Source organism: Rhineura floridana, chromosome 11 (genome assembly GCF_030035675.1).
Source record: "Rhineura floridana isolate rRhiFlo1 chromosome 11, rRhiFlo1.hap2, whole genome shotgun sequence".
NCBI classification, from domain to species: domain Eukaryota; kingdom Metazoa; phylum Chordata; class Lepidosauria; order Squamata; family Rhineuridae; genus Rhineura; species Rhineura floridana.
The window spans coordinates 17,549,984-17,566,373 of NC_084490.1; the positions used below are offsets into that span (position 1 = coordinate 17,549,984).

Below are 16,390 nucleotides of genomic sequence, written 5' to 3' on the forward strand. Positions count from 1 at the left end.
TTTTATAGTTGAGGGGAGGGGATCAGTTTATTGCAGTCAGTTGAAAAAATGCTGGGTGTTCCTACACAGCTGTAAAAACATCTGTGGTCAAATGTGTTGAGCCTGGATAATGATGTCATTTGTTGAAAGTCTGACAGGCCAACCAGAAATACAGGTTTTGGCTTTAGAACAAAATGGATGAAACCTCATATTTCCATTTCCTCTTGTACTGCCCCTACATCTTGCTGAGACTGTGCAAAAGCGCTGAAGGAAGATAGGATAGCCATCAATGTCTGGATGGTGTCCAAGCCTGAGTTACCTGGGGGGCTCCAAAGGACAACTTCTGTACAAGGGTTCCTGTAAGAATGAGGAAGGTGGATGGTTACTGATGACTGCTTTTCTGTGTTCCTCCTTTCCCCCCAAAACGCGTGTTATACTTACAGAGAGAGAAATACCTCTTCAGGTACAAGACTGACTCCTGCAACTGGGTCTTGTAAGAAGGAAGGATGTGTCAGGATGGGGCAATCTGCCATAATGAATTCCCCATCCACAATTACATTGTTGAGCTCATTCTCTTCTGTTGAACTGGCTTCTTCATTGGCTTCATCTTGGGACAGACTGAGACAGAAAAGATCTCATAGAATGAAGTCGTCTTGTTCTGCCTCCCTGATCCCACTTTATAAAGCAGTGACCCCCAGTACCTCTGCTGTAGTTCTTTCAGTCGTGTGTGTGCTTCCTGCCACTTGGGGTCTTCATGGTAGAGAGGGAAGCCATTGGAGCTGTAGATGTGGTCATTGTCCAGGCTAAGAGAGTTGAAGCGGGCAGCCATCTTGTCCTCTGAGAGGAAGTGTTTGGAGCTGGGTTCCCTGTTGAGACAGAAGAGAGGAATGGCAATGAGTATAGTGTCCAGTGACACCAATCCTGCCCTGTACCAATTCATGCCAAACTGTTTCCCCATAATGCCTATTTGCATAGCCTATCATGAACTGCAGCACATGAATGCAAACAGGAGGGCTTTTGAAATGCAGTGTAGCACTTTATGCTGCATTTGATGTTTGGATACAATATGAAAGTGCATGCTTACTTAATTAAGGTCGCTAGTTTGATCATTTTATTCAGTATTCTGGGAAAACTAAAACAATATTTTGTTAGAAAAAATGAAAAGAAAGCAACATTATGCCAATGCAACCTGTATATACAAGAAGAAAATGGAATATGAAAAGGAATTACTAGGCACACTCTTGTCATAAGCTCACACATCATGCCCCAGCCACATCCCTTCATTTTCTGCCATACTTACTGATCTCTGTTCTCTAGATGGCGTTTGAAAGCAAGGGATGTTGAGCGGCACCTGAAATGAGAGGCTACAATTGTATTCAAGAACCAAAGATCTCCCCAACAGTTACTTTTGTCCCACTGGCATACTCTTTTGCTGTAACAACTGCTCCTCTTCCTCCTTGCAGCTCCAAAGTTTGTGGGTTTGCAAGCCCTTCACTTCTGCCCCTCTATTTCAACATTTGCCCCCTCCTTCCTTTCCCACAGAACTGGATTAAATTTCTTCTCCCACCCTATGACCTTTAAAGCCCTTTACAAAACCAGAATGTCTGAAGGACTGCCTACCTCTAGGTATAGCTTCCTGTATCATAAAATCTTTAGTCAAGGGCCTTCTGTAAGTGTCCCTGCTAACAGACAAGGTGGGAGTCTACCAGACAGAGGAGTGCTTCAGCAATGGCACCCCGTTTATGGAATGCTCTCCCTAGAGAGGTATGTTGGTGGCAGGTAAATACTTTTTTATCTGACTAGCTTTTAAAATGTTTTATGCTGTTTATTGCCTTATTATTTTAGCTAAGTTGTTCATGTGAACTATACTGTAAAGTACCTTGAGAATTTTATTAAAGGATATTATATAAAGACCTGTAATAAACACTTTAATCTCCTGCAAGATTATGAATGTAGCCTACTATATGCCTTTTTGTCTCTTCCCACAAAACAACTAAGCTGGAATAAGAAAAGCCCAATCTGATAGCTGCATTTTCCTCCCTTGACATACTTTTGAAGGTTTCCAACAGGTCGTTCACCTGTTTTCTGTGAATAAATGCAAGATGGGTGGGTGCTTTTAAAATCCATTCTTTTCTCCTTCAGCCCACCCACAAAAGATATCCTTCCCTCTTCACCCAAATGAAAAGCACATGCTTACCGGGATTGCTGTATGCTGTTGAAGTTCACCAAGCTCTGGCCCTGCCTTATCCATGGCATTCTGCATGTCATGTTCCGTTGCCTGCCAGAGGGTATTGTGTGCCTCCAACTCATCCTCCCAGACAAGAATGAGCCATGCATGGTTTGGCTGGATGGAATCGTTGGTGACTGCTGACCAGTTGTCTGATCCATCTGTGAGGTAAAATATGAAGGGTGTTAAGCCAAGACCCTCTTCTCCAATGTAGGGTTGCCAGGTCTGAAGCATCCCAAAACCTGAGATTTCAGGGGTGGGCCCGAGTGATGTCACAGGGGTGGGCCCAAGTGATGTCACGGGTGGGCCCGAGTGATGTCACAGGGGTGGGCCCAAATGATGTCATTAAGCATGATAAATTAAGCATCAATCACAGTTGCTCGGAGCATACAATTAAAAAAAATTATCTGATTGGAAATTAAGATAGAAATCTTAGCTAGGTAGGGAACATTCCCTGGGTAGGGAACATTTAATCTAACCTACTTGCTTTTGGCAACAAGGGTTTAAGTGCTTTCAGGCCAGGCAAGTTACCAGAAGGCCGTTGTAGGAAGAAAGGAGCCTAGTGTTGTGGAGATGTCAGATGGGAGCATTTGGGAATAAAGATGGATGCCCCTGAAGGCTGCAATTCTAAACACACTTACTGAGGGACTAAGCCCCATAGAACTCAACAGGACTTACTTTTGAGTAGATATAGTTTGGATTGTGCTGTTGGTAAAGCTTGACTAGGGATCAAAGACATCCATATGCAAGCAGGGTTGGCAACGTCCTGCCTGGAATGCCCTGCCCTTATGTTTTAACATGGCTGCTCCAAACTTCTTTACAGATTTGACCCTTCACTTCAGAAAGAGGTCTGAGAAATGAGTAAGAGTAAGAAGATTCCCTACTCTTTTCTATAGACTTATGAACAGTTTTATTTAATGCATCTACACATACACAAACAAAATCAGTGTTCTTGGAAGTAACTCAGTTGTGAGTGACTCACAAAGAAATCTGTGTTAAACTACAGCTATATGGATAGATTTTTATTCAACAAGATACACATTCTAGGAACCTGGTTGCAAATAGACTTACACCTAAATAAAACTGCCTTGAATGATATGGATATGAATATATTTGTATTTAATTGCATACACAAACACGTCCCCATAATCAGGGTGTTTCCAACTTTCTGGCCTGCGTGGGAGAATTGCAGACATTTTGGGATACACTTTGAGAGGTTGTTTCTTTTTAAAGGAGAAAGACACACCCAGCTCAAAACTCAAGCATGCTCTTGAGTACATCTTGGTCACAGATATAAAATAAGTTTGTCATACTCAGAGTAGACCCATTGAAATTAATGGGTATCACTTACTCATAGGCATACCCTATGACTTAGCTAGATACATCATCATAATAAATTCTGCTGTCAATTCCAACAATTCCTTCTGCTCCTCCTCCTTTCTCTCTCTGCATCGCTTTAAACAATGTTATACCTCCTCTCCCAATCTTTTTTTTAAAGTTGTGCAAAGAATTTAGGGGAAATTTGGTAACAGGCCTGAGTGCATTTCTTTATCTTCCTTTTTCTGGGAAAAGTGCTCTGCTCACTGAACCCCTTCCGGGGTCCTGGCGGCTTTTGAAGTCGTAATCGATACCTCCTATTTTACCAGGTTCGAGCCCAGCTTTTGACAAGTGTAGGTGAGGGGCAAGTTGTCTGGCTGTTGTTCCTGAACATTTATTTCAAACACTACGATTGGGAAAAGTCAGAGTGATCCAAACTGCAAATCCTTTGCTGGGAAGTAAATCTGACTGAACTGGATAGGCTTTCCTTCTGAGTCAACGTGTACAGATTGAGTTAAACTATCTTTCCTTCTCCCAATTCCAGTCCCCTCTCTTTCTTTTTGTCTCTCTCTCCCTCCTTCCTTTTATTCCCTTTCAACTTTACTCGGAAGCCAGTCCCTAGCACCTTTCACTAGGGCTTACTCCTAAGTAGATGTGCACTGCTAGCCTTTCCTTCATCTTTCCTCTGCAACATACCTTTTTGTCCAGCTTCATCAGCCTGCAATCTTAACCTCACCTACCTAGGAGTAAGCCCCACTGAATCTAATGGGCTTACTTCTGAGCAGACCTGGTTTGGATTTACTGCTGTCTGTTATTCTCTTACCAAGCCAGTCTTAAATCATTCTGCCTTTTGCACGTTTTACACTTTTGAACGAAAGTCCTTCACCTTGGCCATCTCTTTCCATCTGCCCCCCCCCTTTCTTTCTGATGCCAAACCCAGCCTCCTACACACCCAAAACCAGAGCAAGGTTAGAGACAGTTTTCTGAAGATCCTTCCACCTAATACAGCATTCTGGCAATAAGGTGTATTAGTGAAGAAGCTGGTGGGGAGAGATTTAGGCTCTCTGCAAGCAAGAATTTGATATGCTTAGGTATTAGTTTGGGTTTTTTGACAGTCAGTTGTTAAACAAACAAAAAACACCCTACCATCTGATTGCTTTCATCCAGTCTTTTACTAGCTGTGTTGAAAAGGTTTGAGAGAGAAAAGGAGCAAGTGTACACAAATGCACATGTCTTAAAATTATCAATTTATAAACATAAAAGGAAGAAACAGGATTTTTCCAGGATAGCCACTTTACTACAGATTTACTACTCTGTGTGTGTGAGTCTATATATACACATACACACACACACACTCTCATCATCCTACCTACTTCCTTCTGTGTTGGAACATGTGCAACACAAGAAAAAAATATTTTTGCAATTACCCCCCCACAAAACTTTTTTGCAATTACCCCCCCCCCCAAAAAAAACTTACCCAACTACACTAGAGTATATTATGAACCTCCCCTGCCTCTGGTTTAAGCTTCTCTTTCACACACACAAATGCACACTTTCCCAATTTTAGAGAAGCTGACAAGGCATTGCAGATTTTACCTGTGAGTTGTGAGCACTTTGCTGTTTTTAAAAATCTTTCTCTTCTCTCTCTGTGTGAAATGAATGCTATTGGCTAGAGGTGCCCTGTCACAATCCCACCCCGCCCCACATAAGGGGCTGCATGTGCCCAGGAAAGGCTGTGCGCCCCGTGCACCTAGGGGGCACCACGCTCACTTCCCAGGTGTCTTTAGTGAGGAGGAGCCGTCCAAGATGTGCCCCTCCTGTATGGCCCCCTCCCCTTAGGAGCAAGGAAGCTAGCCAGCCTGGCTTTTGGCTACGATCATTCCACCTGCTGCGCTTCACCAAAAGCTTTGAGTTTGGGGAGGAGAGAAAACTCCCCAACTAAAGTTTGTGGCAGGTGCTGAGCAGGAAGAGGGGGCAGGGCAAGGGGGTACCAGGAAGGGAGGGATGCAACGGTGGTGGCTGAATGAGTGAGTGAGTAAGTGAGTGAGTGAGCGCTCATACGTGTACAAACAGGCGGGCAGGAAGCAGGAAGGGGAGGCAGCGGCCTGCCCAGACCCCTTCCCAGCAAGCAGAGAGCAAGGATAGCTCCTCTGGGAAAGGGTGGCCTGAGCCTTCGGCGTATGCGTGAATCACACATGTGTGGCTGGGCGGGAGCCTGGAAAGCCGGAGATCCAGGTATTTGGGGGTGAACTGACCAGAGAGGGCCCTCAGATGCCTGAGTCTCTGGCGGAAAAACGGAGGTCTGGCATCCCTACTCCATTGCCATTTTTGAGCTGGTTACCTGTAAAGGCAAGGGTGTTCATTAATCACACCAAGCTGTGCAAAGGCTGCTGTTTAACACATGATTCTGGAGCATCAACCTAATGTACAGTGTGAAGCTGAATTCTGATGAGGCCTGCAGGGCCTTCCCATTACTCCACATATAACTGAGAGTGCATTCAATGATTCTCTGAAGCTGTGCACTTTAGGGGACAATTTATGGTGGCAAGAAAACTGGCCGCACACCATCTTTTTATTAAGCTCAAAATATGGGCTAACATGGTTCCCTTTGCTTTTTAATAAGGACTTGCTGTTTGAAAAGCCACTGTAATAGAAAATATCTCTTAGAAAAGTGTTGTAAACTGCCCAGAGAGCTTCGGCTATGGGGCGGTATACAAATGCAATAAATAAATAAAGAAATAAATAAATCTCTCTGTTGTCTTCAGGTCCCTATTCCAGCAGTTCATTTTGAGCTGTCTATTGAAGCTGCCTCCTTCCCTGTCTATCAGATGAAAACAGGAATCTCTGTGCCTGCTCTTCATGTTTCAAATATCTTAAACTAGCAACTATCTTTTTCAAAACATATTAATCAAGCAAACATTTTTGGCCAGATATTAATTGCAGCAAGCTTTATAGTGAATGACTTTTTAAAATTATGCATAATTCTAGAAAGCTGTGTTTGATCAAAATGACACTATATGGTTGTGAAGGATTAGCTACGCTATCTCCATTGTGCATGTATTTTTAATTTTTTGATTTAGAGCCTACTGCTTCTCATGCGCTAAGGAATGTGAATGTTTTGTAATAACTATACAACTGCCACTTGTTGTCTTAAAGGGTCATGAACTAAAAACACCACAGGCCGTTCCTATGATCCTTAATGCTTGCCAGGCCATTTCAGGATAAAAGAATTTTGCCTTGCCTTGCCTTGTGCTTAACTAATACCCACACAATATCCAGAAGTGGGAATCGCAGCAAGCTTTGCGTTCACTTGCAGCCATTTAAAGGCGCTCCCATGATGCTTTGCTGTAGGCAAGCCACAATAACAGAATCCCAAGATACTTTGCGGTTGTTGTAGTCCTGCCAAAACCTGGAGGGCGTGTCTACTCTACAGGAAAGAGCGTGGTTATCCCTGAGGGGCGCCCGTTAATTCTTTGCACGTCCTGCAGCTGCGGTGTATGGAACGTGATGCCAATAACGGTCAGTGCAGGCACGCGCAGCCGCCCGCGCCGGGGGAGGGAGGCAGGGATTCCAATGTGGACCTGGAGATAGCGTGTGCGCATGCGCCATTAAGACAGCGGCAGGGATTTTAAAATATACCTTACCGTCCGGAGATTATTTCTCATGCTCTTCTTCGCAATAGTTCTTCAACAGCCTGGGGGACCATCGGGGTGTAAACCATCATCCAATTCCATATCCACGTGATGGGGAAAGTGATGCAACCGCGAAGTGTGCTGGGAGATGTAGTTCCTTTGTTTTCATTCTCCGTCTATTTTTTGTTGCGGAGCCTCCGATTCCCATCGCGCCTCGCGTTTTTTGTCGCTCTAGCTTCTTGTGGTCATAGAGAAATGAGAAAGTTGCGAGAGTTCGTGACCGTGCCCTCTAGTGTCCGATTTTGATTGAAATCTTGCATTTTATATTGCTCCATAAAAGCGCAGCATTTCTGCGTGGCAGTGAACGGCGCTCAAGGCGCGTCTGCGGGTGTTGGATGAAGGGGCGATGAATCTGGCAAGTTAACAACGCAGTCGTTTTCATGTTTCCTCAGAAGTAAGTCCCATTGTGTTCAGTGGGCTTACTCCCAGGAAAGTGTGTGCTGTAAGGCGAACCATTACTGCAATAAATACTTTTTCTGGTCTCTTCTAAGAGTGTACATACTTTTTTTAAAAAAACCATACAAAGAATTGTTGTTGTTATGTGCCTCCAAGTCGACTACGACTTATGGCGACCCTATGAATCAGTGACCTCCAAGAGCATCTGCCATGAACCACCCTGTTCAGATCTTGTAAGTTCAGGTCTGTGGCTTCCTTTATGGAATCAATCCATCTCTTGTTTGGCCTTCCTCTTTTTCTACTCCCTTCTGTTTTTCCCAGCATTATTGTCTTTTCTAATGAATCATGTCTTCTCATTATGTGTCCAAAGTATGATAACCTCAGTTTCATCGTTTTAGCTTCTAGTGATAGTTCTGGTTTCATTTGTTCTAACACCCAGTTATTTGTCTTTTTTGCAGTCCATGGTATCCGCAAAGCTCTTCTCCAACACCACATTTCAAATACGTTGATTTAAAATTAATCATAGAAACATTTTTTTTAATTGGAAATGTATATCCTGCTTTTCTATGACAAAAAACTCAGAGCAGCTGGTTGTACAAATATCAATCTCACTTCAAAATAAAAAATAAAAACAGCTTCCTATCAAAATATAAATAGCAACAAAATTAAACATAGCAACAAATCAAATGATGGTTAACCAAAAAGCCAAGGCAGTCATGTTGGCCCACAAGAAAAAAACACATTAGGGCAATGTTTTTATTTGGCAACCCAAAATGTCATGAAATTGTGGGTGAGCTTATTCATCTTCTCTTCATCTGGCTAGATGGTGGGGATGTATGTTATGTATAAAAATAATTTGGGTAGAGATGAAGCCTTCCTTGTCTGGACCTTGTAAGAGTCTTGAAATGGAATAATGGAGCCATTCAGTTGAGGCTGTACTAGGTGCAATTCAGGTGTGAGGTTGCACTGAAGCCTCTTGCAAAGCAAGAGACATACAATGATACAATGCAGGGATGGGGAGGCTGTAGCCCTCCAAGTGTTGTTGGATTCCCATGAACCTCAGCCAGCATGGCCAATGGTAGAGGTGATGGAAGTCTAGCAACATCTGGAGGGGGGAGCAAAGGCTGTAGTGCAATGAATGTTTCTCTTAAGAAATTGTTCTATTGTCTATTTTATCTTGGTTAAGGAAAAAAATCCAAACCCCACATTGTCAATACCTTTATTAGGCGTGCTTGAATGGCATAAAATTGTGGGCAAGCGTTTGAGTTCTCCAGAATTCTTCTATTAGGCTAGGTCTGAAGTCTCCAACATGGCATCTGTGGACACACCAAGGCCTTCCTTAGCACCCTTGGGAGAACCTAAATCCATTGAAACAAAAATTCAATGTCTGGAGGCTCCCCCTCTCCCCATGCTTAGAGCAATTCCTCTTTCTGCTCTGCCTTTGCACAAAATATAACACACATGCCCTTTTCAGTGGTAGCTAGAGGAGAAGAGACAGTGAGCTATGGTTGAGCTTGGAAAAGTTACTTTTTTGAACTACAGCTCCCATCAGCCCAATCCAGTGGCCATGCTGGCTGGGGCTGATGGGAGTTGTAGTTCAAAAAAGTAACTTTTCCAAGCTTGTACTTGTGAGGAACAAAAGGTAGGTGTCTACAAGGGAAGCGGCAACATAGACAGAGGAAGGTGTTTTGTGGGCGCACCACCATGACACAAAAACGTGGGTCCTTATGATTTTTTGCCTCTCAGACCACCATCAGATTAAAGATAAATAATAATGCTCAGCTACATTTCAGAATGTTCATAAACCACAATCTTTGCTTCTTTCCGACTGACAATGCGAGGGATGTTAACATTGAATTGTCATAAAATGGTTGTCTTAAGCCTTGGTGCTTTCCTGCAGTAACACTGCAGATAACACGACTACGTTTGCAAATTTGTTGAAAGCCACATTCTCAGAGCCGCAGCTTCACTCCCAATCTGCAACAGATTCAGTTTGCGTTTTGAAGACATTTTTTTTAATGTTTAAACACTTTTTTCAAAACCACAATTTCCCCACACGGTAAGACCTGAATTTGAAAAAGCACAAGCTCCTATCTATGACCTACTTTTCTTCTCCTTGCAGGCAGGCCTGACGGTATAGCCCTGCCAAATCAAAGTAACAATAAACTTTTGAGTGACTCTTGGGTCTTGCGGTCAATTACTTTACAGACGGGGGATGTAACAGTAACCATAACGTGAGCAGAAACGTAGCTAAGAAAAGTAGAAAATGTTTGGGAATATGCTAAAATGTTTGTATACATCTTTTACATTCACTCACAAATCCTTTATTAATCAGGCTGGCAAGTCATTGACAGGCTGGCTGCCATATACCTGGGCAAATAAAAACAATGCATTTCAGGAAACTGGGAGCCAGCATACAGACAACCTCCCTGAGGGTGACAGTTAATCTGAAACTGCAATCCGGAAAAGAAGTTTTAATTGATTTGTGTGGAGAAAACCACCCCACCCCTGAAAGAAATCTGACTAGTATGAGGTAAAAAGTCCCCCACTTCTAGAAAGCTCTGCTCGTACTCCTCCCCTTACAGGTACTCCTATGAGACTATACTCTTCGAAAGGGACAAATGCTGGCCACACACACACACAAGCTTTCTGTGTTGCTGGACTCTTCGCGTGCATCATACACTCTCTTTGCAACGACACCAGATAAGAAAGCTCTACAGTATGGAATCCTATTGCCTAGCTGGGATCCTAACTTGGAGCAACTTCACGCCAAGCCCCAAATAGTTGGAAACCACACAGAAACCTAAGGTATAGAATTCCTGCTCTAGGCCCCTGGGATCGGCATTAACACATACACACAACTTTGCTACCAATTTACAGCTGCAAGACCTTCTCTGAGCACTGGATAGGTAAAACGTTTAACCTCTTCTGTGTCTTCTGGAGTCCCCTACCAAAACTGGCACCCTTCCACCTCTTTTCTTTTTAGCATAGCTCTCTCTCTCCAGTTGGGATTGCAGAGATTTGTGTCTCTATCTACGGTACCAAATGCTTTAGTGCACAATTGCTATTCCCCACCCCTCTTTAAGAAATCTGCTGCTTTGGCATTCAGTTCAGCTCAGTATGTGGGTGCAAATTCCTGAATCCTGAACTCCCCTTAGGCACACACCCTGGCCGGTGCACAGTTGATCCATGTAAAAGAGTCTCCTCTCACAAGTGGGTTTAAGGATCATGTGTGCAGTCTGCATACAGGTGGATTCCGAGAGACTAGCTTCAAAAGAGAATGCAGGACTAGATGAAGGAGTCTTTATCCATCAGGGCAATTCTTGTTGACTGGGCTTCTCCCATTATCTTCTCTGGCCAGATGGATATCCAACGGTCCCTTGAGCTCCTGCACATGACCGTCTACTCCCAGAGCATCTCACCCTGTGGCAAGTATTTGGCAGCCGGGAACAACTATGGAGAAATTGCCATCTTCAGGTAATCAAGCTTCTTTTAACATAACACCATCCTCGGTTTGGGGGTGGGGGAGAAAATTGCTCCCCATTTTCTCATGCCTCGTGTTTCTTCCTGTCCAGCCTCTCGGCAGCACTGAGTTCAGAAGCCAAGGAGGAGAGCAAGAAGCCGGCGGTGTCCTTTGTAGGTAGGTGTCTGAGGTCAAGGGAACACAAGGAACTTCCAAGATGCATTGAGCTTGTATGTGCCGATCTGCTCGCTTGCTTATTACAGTTGGCCGTCTATGGCAATGCCAGGAGCTTCCATAAAGCATATTTTGAGGCCCGGCATCAGCACGTAGCATTGGCTGGACGAGGGCTGGGCCACAGGAGAGCCTGCTGTGGCTAATGCTGGCATCACTTTAAAAATAAATAAATTAAGGGCCTGGCACTGACAGGGGAAGCACTGCGCTGGGTGGCTGCAGCAGTTGCTTTCGTAAGAAGAGCCCTGTTGGATCAGGCCAGTGGCTCATCTAGTCCAGCATTCTGTTCTCTCACAATTCCCACCATCTACCCCCCAAAATGCCGTTGGGTCTTGATACAGGGCCCTCCAGATGCCTTTTTATTATGCATTCATGATGATTTGATGGTATGGGGGTGGTTTTACGCAAACCTGATTTCAATACTGTTTGTGCCTGCAAAAGGTCTGGGGTGGACATACTGCTTCGTTTCAGTTGCTGCATGTCCCATAACTTCTTGCTGAAATCCCACAGCTTTTCATACCACAAAATATTCCTGGTTTGTGTTTTGTCCTGCTTTTGTTGCGCTGTAGCCAGGAACGCCCCTCCAGACGCCAATAATGTTATGTCATTTGGGAAGCATCACGGAACGACGAATAAAGCGGAACGATCCATGGGTGGTCCAGTATAAATCATCCACTAATGCACTCTTATAGGGTCAATTACATGGTGCAGGATACATTTGCACACACAAAAATAGTCTGGGGGGGCCAATAATGTCCTTTTATGAAACTGTGTAAGGACCCAGAAGTATTTGGGGGAAAAGAGATGGCAGCTGGCCTGGCCTGGCACTTGTCCTCTCAGCACGGGGTCCCTAAAGAAGAATAAAAAGTTGTGCCAGGTGTATCAGTGCCATTACCCAGTGCTGCCACTTGTCTGCCATTCCTCTACAGTGACATCTCGCCACCCTCAAGTTTACCAGGTACTTGAGGGGGTGTTGATTGGCTGAGCTGACATACCCAGTATGGCTATTACTTTAATGTAAGGGCCCATGACTGAGAGAAGCACTGGGCTGAGGGGGTCACAGTCGCCTCTCCCTTATGCTGCCTGCCCCTGCTGCTTGGTAAGCAAACCAGGGGAGGACGCTCTTCCAGGATTGTCGTTGTCCAAGCGCCCCCCCCTCAAGTTTGGCACTGGGTCTGCATATTCTCCTGCGCAAGAGATGGGAAATCAAATGTCTTTCTGTCAAGTGCAAGCTGAACGATGCTCAGTGGTGCTAACTTAAGGATTTTCCAAGATGCACTTCATACCAGAGTCCGTCCAGAATTGTGCTTCTTCTTTCCACAGCCCATGATGGTCCCATCTATGCCATGGTTTCCACAGACCGGCAACTGTTAAGCGCTGGTAATGGCGAAGTCAAGGCCTGGAACTGGAGCGAGATTGTGAAGAAGGTATAGGTGGCTGCTTATCAGTCCCCCTGCCATGTTTCTCCTAATTCCTCTTCCCCTTGACTGTGCTCTTCCTGACATACTTTTGCCTTCTGCCGTAGGGATGCAAAGAAGCCTGGAGCAGGAGGCCGCCTTATGGGTATAACTCCATTTCCCCATTGCATCATCGCCTTCCTTTCTTGCTCTCTATGCACACACAGATGCAAAATCTCTTTTTAATTTTCTGTTTAGGAGTAGCCTGGAGGTGCCAGAAATCAACAGCCTTCAGCTGAACCTCAAGGTACGGCCGCAGTGCATTATGGGAAGGTTTTGGTGATGCTGTTCATCTGCCTCAGCCTCATGCTTGTCATGTTTGCCCTCCTCCTCCTGCAGGATAATAGTCTTTTAATGGCTGGGGGAGACTGTTCTATTCACATGATGGATCTGGAATCTGGAGCCTTCACGGTGAGCCCTCCTTGCATTGTGGGGCAGATGAAATGTAGGGAGAAGGGTGATGTCTCCTAAATTTATTCCAGGCAACCTGGAGGCTTTTCTCATTTCTTCAAGGGGCTTATTATGGTTAGATTATTCTCAAATTGTTACTAAAATGCTTCTGTCTGTCAGGTACTCCACTTCAGTCAATTTCCAAGCTTCTAGGCTTTCCCCCATTCCCGAGTGCTAAAATCTCATTAAAAACCACTTTGCAGGATTCTTTGTTGTTCTGCAGCAGTGATGTAGCAATTTCTTGGAGGTTATACCATAGCATATTTGTGTGATCTCCACAAAGTGTCCTGCCACCTCTCTGTCCGAGTTGAGAACTCCCATTCTAATGTAGCAGTTACCGTATATGTTACCTTTTACTCAGCAGCACAATATCTCTGAATTGATGGATGCTGGTGATTAATAATGGTGGGGAAAGAGGCTGTCAGGCTCTGCACGTGAACCCTCCCCTGCTGCCACCCATCCCCCGGTGGATGCCCTTCATCTGGTTCTCTTGTTGTCTAAAGCCAAAATGCTGGTCTTCATGGACCGATATTTGACACACACACACTCATGCATGATGGATCTTAAGTCACTCCTCCTTTTCATCTGTTTCCCTCACAGCATGAATATCAGGGCCACACCGATTATATCCACTGTCTGGCCCTTCGGGACCAGCTCAGAGAGTGCCTGTCAGGGAGCGAGGATGGTACTGTGCGCCTTTGGGGTGAGGATCTGCAGCCTTTGCTGCCTGGTGCTTCTCTTCCTCCTGTCCCTCTATCAGATTCTAGCTATCTGCCTTTGTGTCTCAGAGAGTTCATCTCCCAATATCTCTCTCCCCCCCATCCTCCCAGCTGTATATCCCATCTCTGAAGAAAGCTAAATGTGAATCCTTTTGGAGCATGGCCTTGTTGGTGGTGACCCCGCTCTTGTGAAACAGGCTCCTCAGTTATTTAAGTCCATTGATTTCAGTGGGTCTACTTTGGATGTGACTTAGTTGGCTATCATCCAGTGCCTTTAATTTTAAATTCTGTTATCTGGTTAATTGATGTTAGGTTTATATGTACTATTTTGAGAATTATGTTTTAGATTTCATATTTGTTGTATTGTAATTTAATTTGAAACTCCCTGAAAAGCAGGACAGATTTTTTTATTTATGTACAGTTAATTTGGAGAATATGCTCAGAATGTTTTGGGGCAGACCAATGCCACAGGGATCCCACCACTCCATTTTCTTACCGGTCTTTTTGGATATATAGTTCTTGACACCCCTTTGGCTTGTGTTCTGGGACTGGCATGGTGTATGTGGAACAAAGGAAGTGGCCAGATACTGAACCAGACCATGGGTTCTTCTAGCTCAGTAATGTCTACACTGACTGGCAGTGGCTCTCCAGGATTTATTTCAGGCAGGGGTCTCTCCCATCCCTTCCTGCAGATGCTGGGGATTGAACCTGGGACCTTCCGCTTGCAAAGCAGATGCTCTGCCATTGCGCTATGGCTGACTAGACAATCCATGGCTCTTGTTTTTGCAGATTTACGTACTGGAGGTCAAGTTCAATCCATTGAAGTACATAAATATGAGGTATTGTAATATTTTTATTATTATTAAATTATATGTTTTTACATATTGAATCAAACAACAAAGGACCATAACGGAAAATGGGCAATAAAAGATTAGGCAATTACAATAAAACAAAAGCAAGCATACAACTGGATATTGTCCTGAAGTTTGTTATTCATGTAACTTTAAAGTTGACAATGAGGACATTGAACTTGTCAAGGATTATCAATACCTTGGCACAGTCACTAACCAAAATGGAGACAATAGTCAAGAAATCAGAAGAAGGCTAGGACTGGGGAGGGTAGCTGTGAGAGAACTAGAAAAGGTCCTCAAATGCAAAGATGTATCACTGAACACTAAAGTCAGGATCATTCAGACCATGGTATTCCCAATCTCTATGTATGGATGTGAACGTTGGACAGTGAAAAAAGCAGATAAAAGGAAAATCAACTCTTTTGAAATGTGGTGCTGGAGGAGAGCTTTGTGCATACCATGGACTGCAAAAAAGACAAATAATTGGGTGTCAGAACAAATTAAACCAGAACTATCACTAGAAGCTAAAATGATGAAACTGAGGGTATCATACTTTGGACACATAATGAGAAGACATGATTCATTGGAAAAGATAATAATGCTGGGAAAAACAGAAGGGAGTAGAAAAAGAGGAAGGCCAAACAAGAGATGGATTCATTCCATAAAAGAAGCCATAGGCCTGAACTTACAAGATCTGTACAGGGTGGTTCATGACAGATGCTCTTGGAGTTCGCTGATTCATAGGGTCGCCACAAATCATAATCGACTTGAAGGCACATAACAACAACAACAACAGCATCACAAATAAACTCCCATCTTTCCATAAATTTGGCCACGATACAGATTCTAGCAGCCATGAGAAGATTAATGACCATCTCCAAATCATCCAGGATTAAATCCTTTTTAGATAACCTAATGAGGCATTGTAATCTTATCCTATCTCCCTCTATCCCAGAGAACAGAGTCCTCCTGTCCCTTGCCATTTTTCATTCTCCGTCTCCCTAGAATATTTTTAATTTATGAAATAGAGAAAAGCACATGACCCTGAAATTAAGCTGCTCTTCATAACAAAAGGTTTACAGCTCCTCAAAGCAACAATTCCTAATAAAACTAGAAACATTAACGTTAGACAATCTCACACTTGTAATCTCATATTTTATTAAAAACAGGGAAGCCTTGGGGAAAACGAGCCATTTAATCATTTCCAGTAACCAATATGACCAACTTTGCTACTTAACCAATCAGCAAATGCTCCTTCCTTCAGCCATCTTCCCCTAATGCTCACCTCAACTCCCTTAGGAATGCAGTCGGCCGCAGAATGGGAAGTGGATCCGTTGCCTGGCAACTGACTCTGACTGGATGGTGAGTTCATTGACTCTTTGGTGTTGAAAAAGAATAGCTAAATATCCCAAGGTGCATTAAGCTGGGACACAACTAGGGTTGACAGGTTCAATCCCTGAGACTGATCCTGTATCTTTAGGAGAAGAGAAAGTCAGCCAAGTGCAGGTGTTCTTGCGACCCTGTAATGAGAAAAACCACAAGGTGGAATTCTCCCTTCCCCCTGCACACCTTTTAAAGATACAGAAGACCTCTTGGTTGCCAGGCATG

General features: G+C 44.0%; 2 protein-coding genes across 7 annotated transcripts in view; one reads left to right on the forward strand and one right to left on the reverse strand.

Annotated features, from left to right (window-relative positions):
• LOC133366609 (uncharacterized) lies at positions 1-7,299 on the reverse strand. 3 transcript variants are annotated; one of them, XM_061589891.1, is made up of 7 exons: positions 7,168-7,274; positions 5,779-5,864; positions 2,177-2,367; positions 1,280-1,330; positions 681-845; positions 421-597; positions 1-336 (listed from the first exon to the last, which is right to left on the reverse strand). In XM_061589891.1, exons 3-7 carry the CDS (start codon positions 2,365-2,367, stop codon positions 186-188), a joined length of 735 nt encoding a protein of 244 aa, XP_061445875.1. In that variant the 5' UTR covers positions 5,779-5,864; positions 7,168-7,274; the 3' UTR covers positions 1-185. The 3 variants fall into 3 exon arrangements, with proteins under 3 accessions (XP_061445875.1, XP_061445874.1, XP_061445876.1); XM_061589890.1 differs by lacking the exon at positions 5,779-5,864 and having other exon boundaries at positions 7,168-7,299; XM_061589892.1 differs by lacking the exon at positions 5,779-5,864 and having other exon boundaries at positions 7,163-7,271.
• The window catches only part of THOC6 (THO complex subunit 6), a 12,488-nt gene continuing 2,986 nt past the window's right edge, over positions 6,889-16,390 (forward strand). The window contains exons 1-10 of one of the 4 annotated variants that reach the window (XM_061589889.1): positions 6,889-7,042; positions 10,973-11,088; positions 11,187-11,251; positions 12,629-12,732; positions 12,831-12,868; positions 12,961-13,009; positions 13,102-13,173; positions 13,813-13,915; positions 14,721-14,770; positions 16,082-16,144. In XM_061589889.1, coding sequence (XP_061445873.1) covers positions 7,031-7,042; positions 10,973-11,088; positions 11,187-11,251; positions 12,629-12,732; positions 12,831-12,868; positions 12,961-13,009; positions 13,102-13,173; positions 13,813-13,915; positions 14,721-14,770; positions 16,082-16,144 — 672 coding nt within the window. In that variant the 5' untranslated portion in view covers positions 6,889-7,030. Of the gene's footprint in view, positions 7,043-10,050; positions 10,145-10,972; positions 11,089-11,186; positions 11,252-12,628; positions 12,733-12,830; positions 12,869-12,960; positions 13,010-13,101; positions 13,174-13,812; positions 13,916-14,720; positions 14,771-16,081; positions 16,145-16,390 lie in introns of those variants that run through there. The other 3 variants (XM_061589886.1, XM_061589888.1, XM_061589887.1) reach the window with 3 other exon arrangements.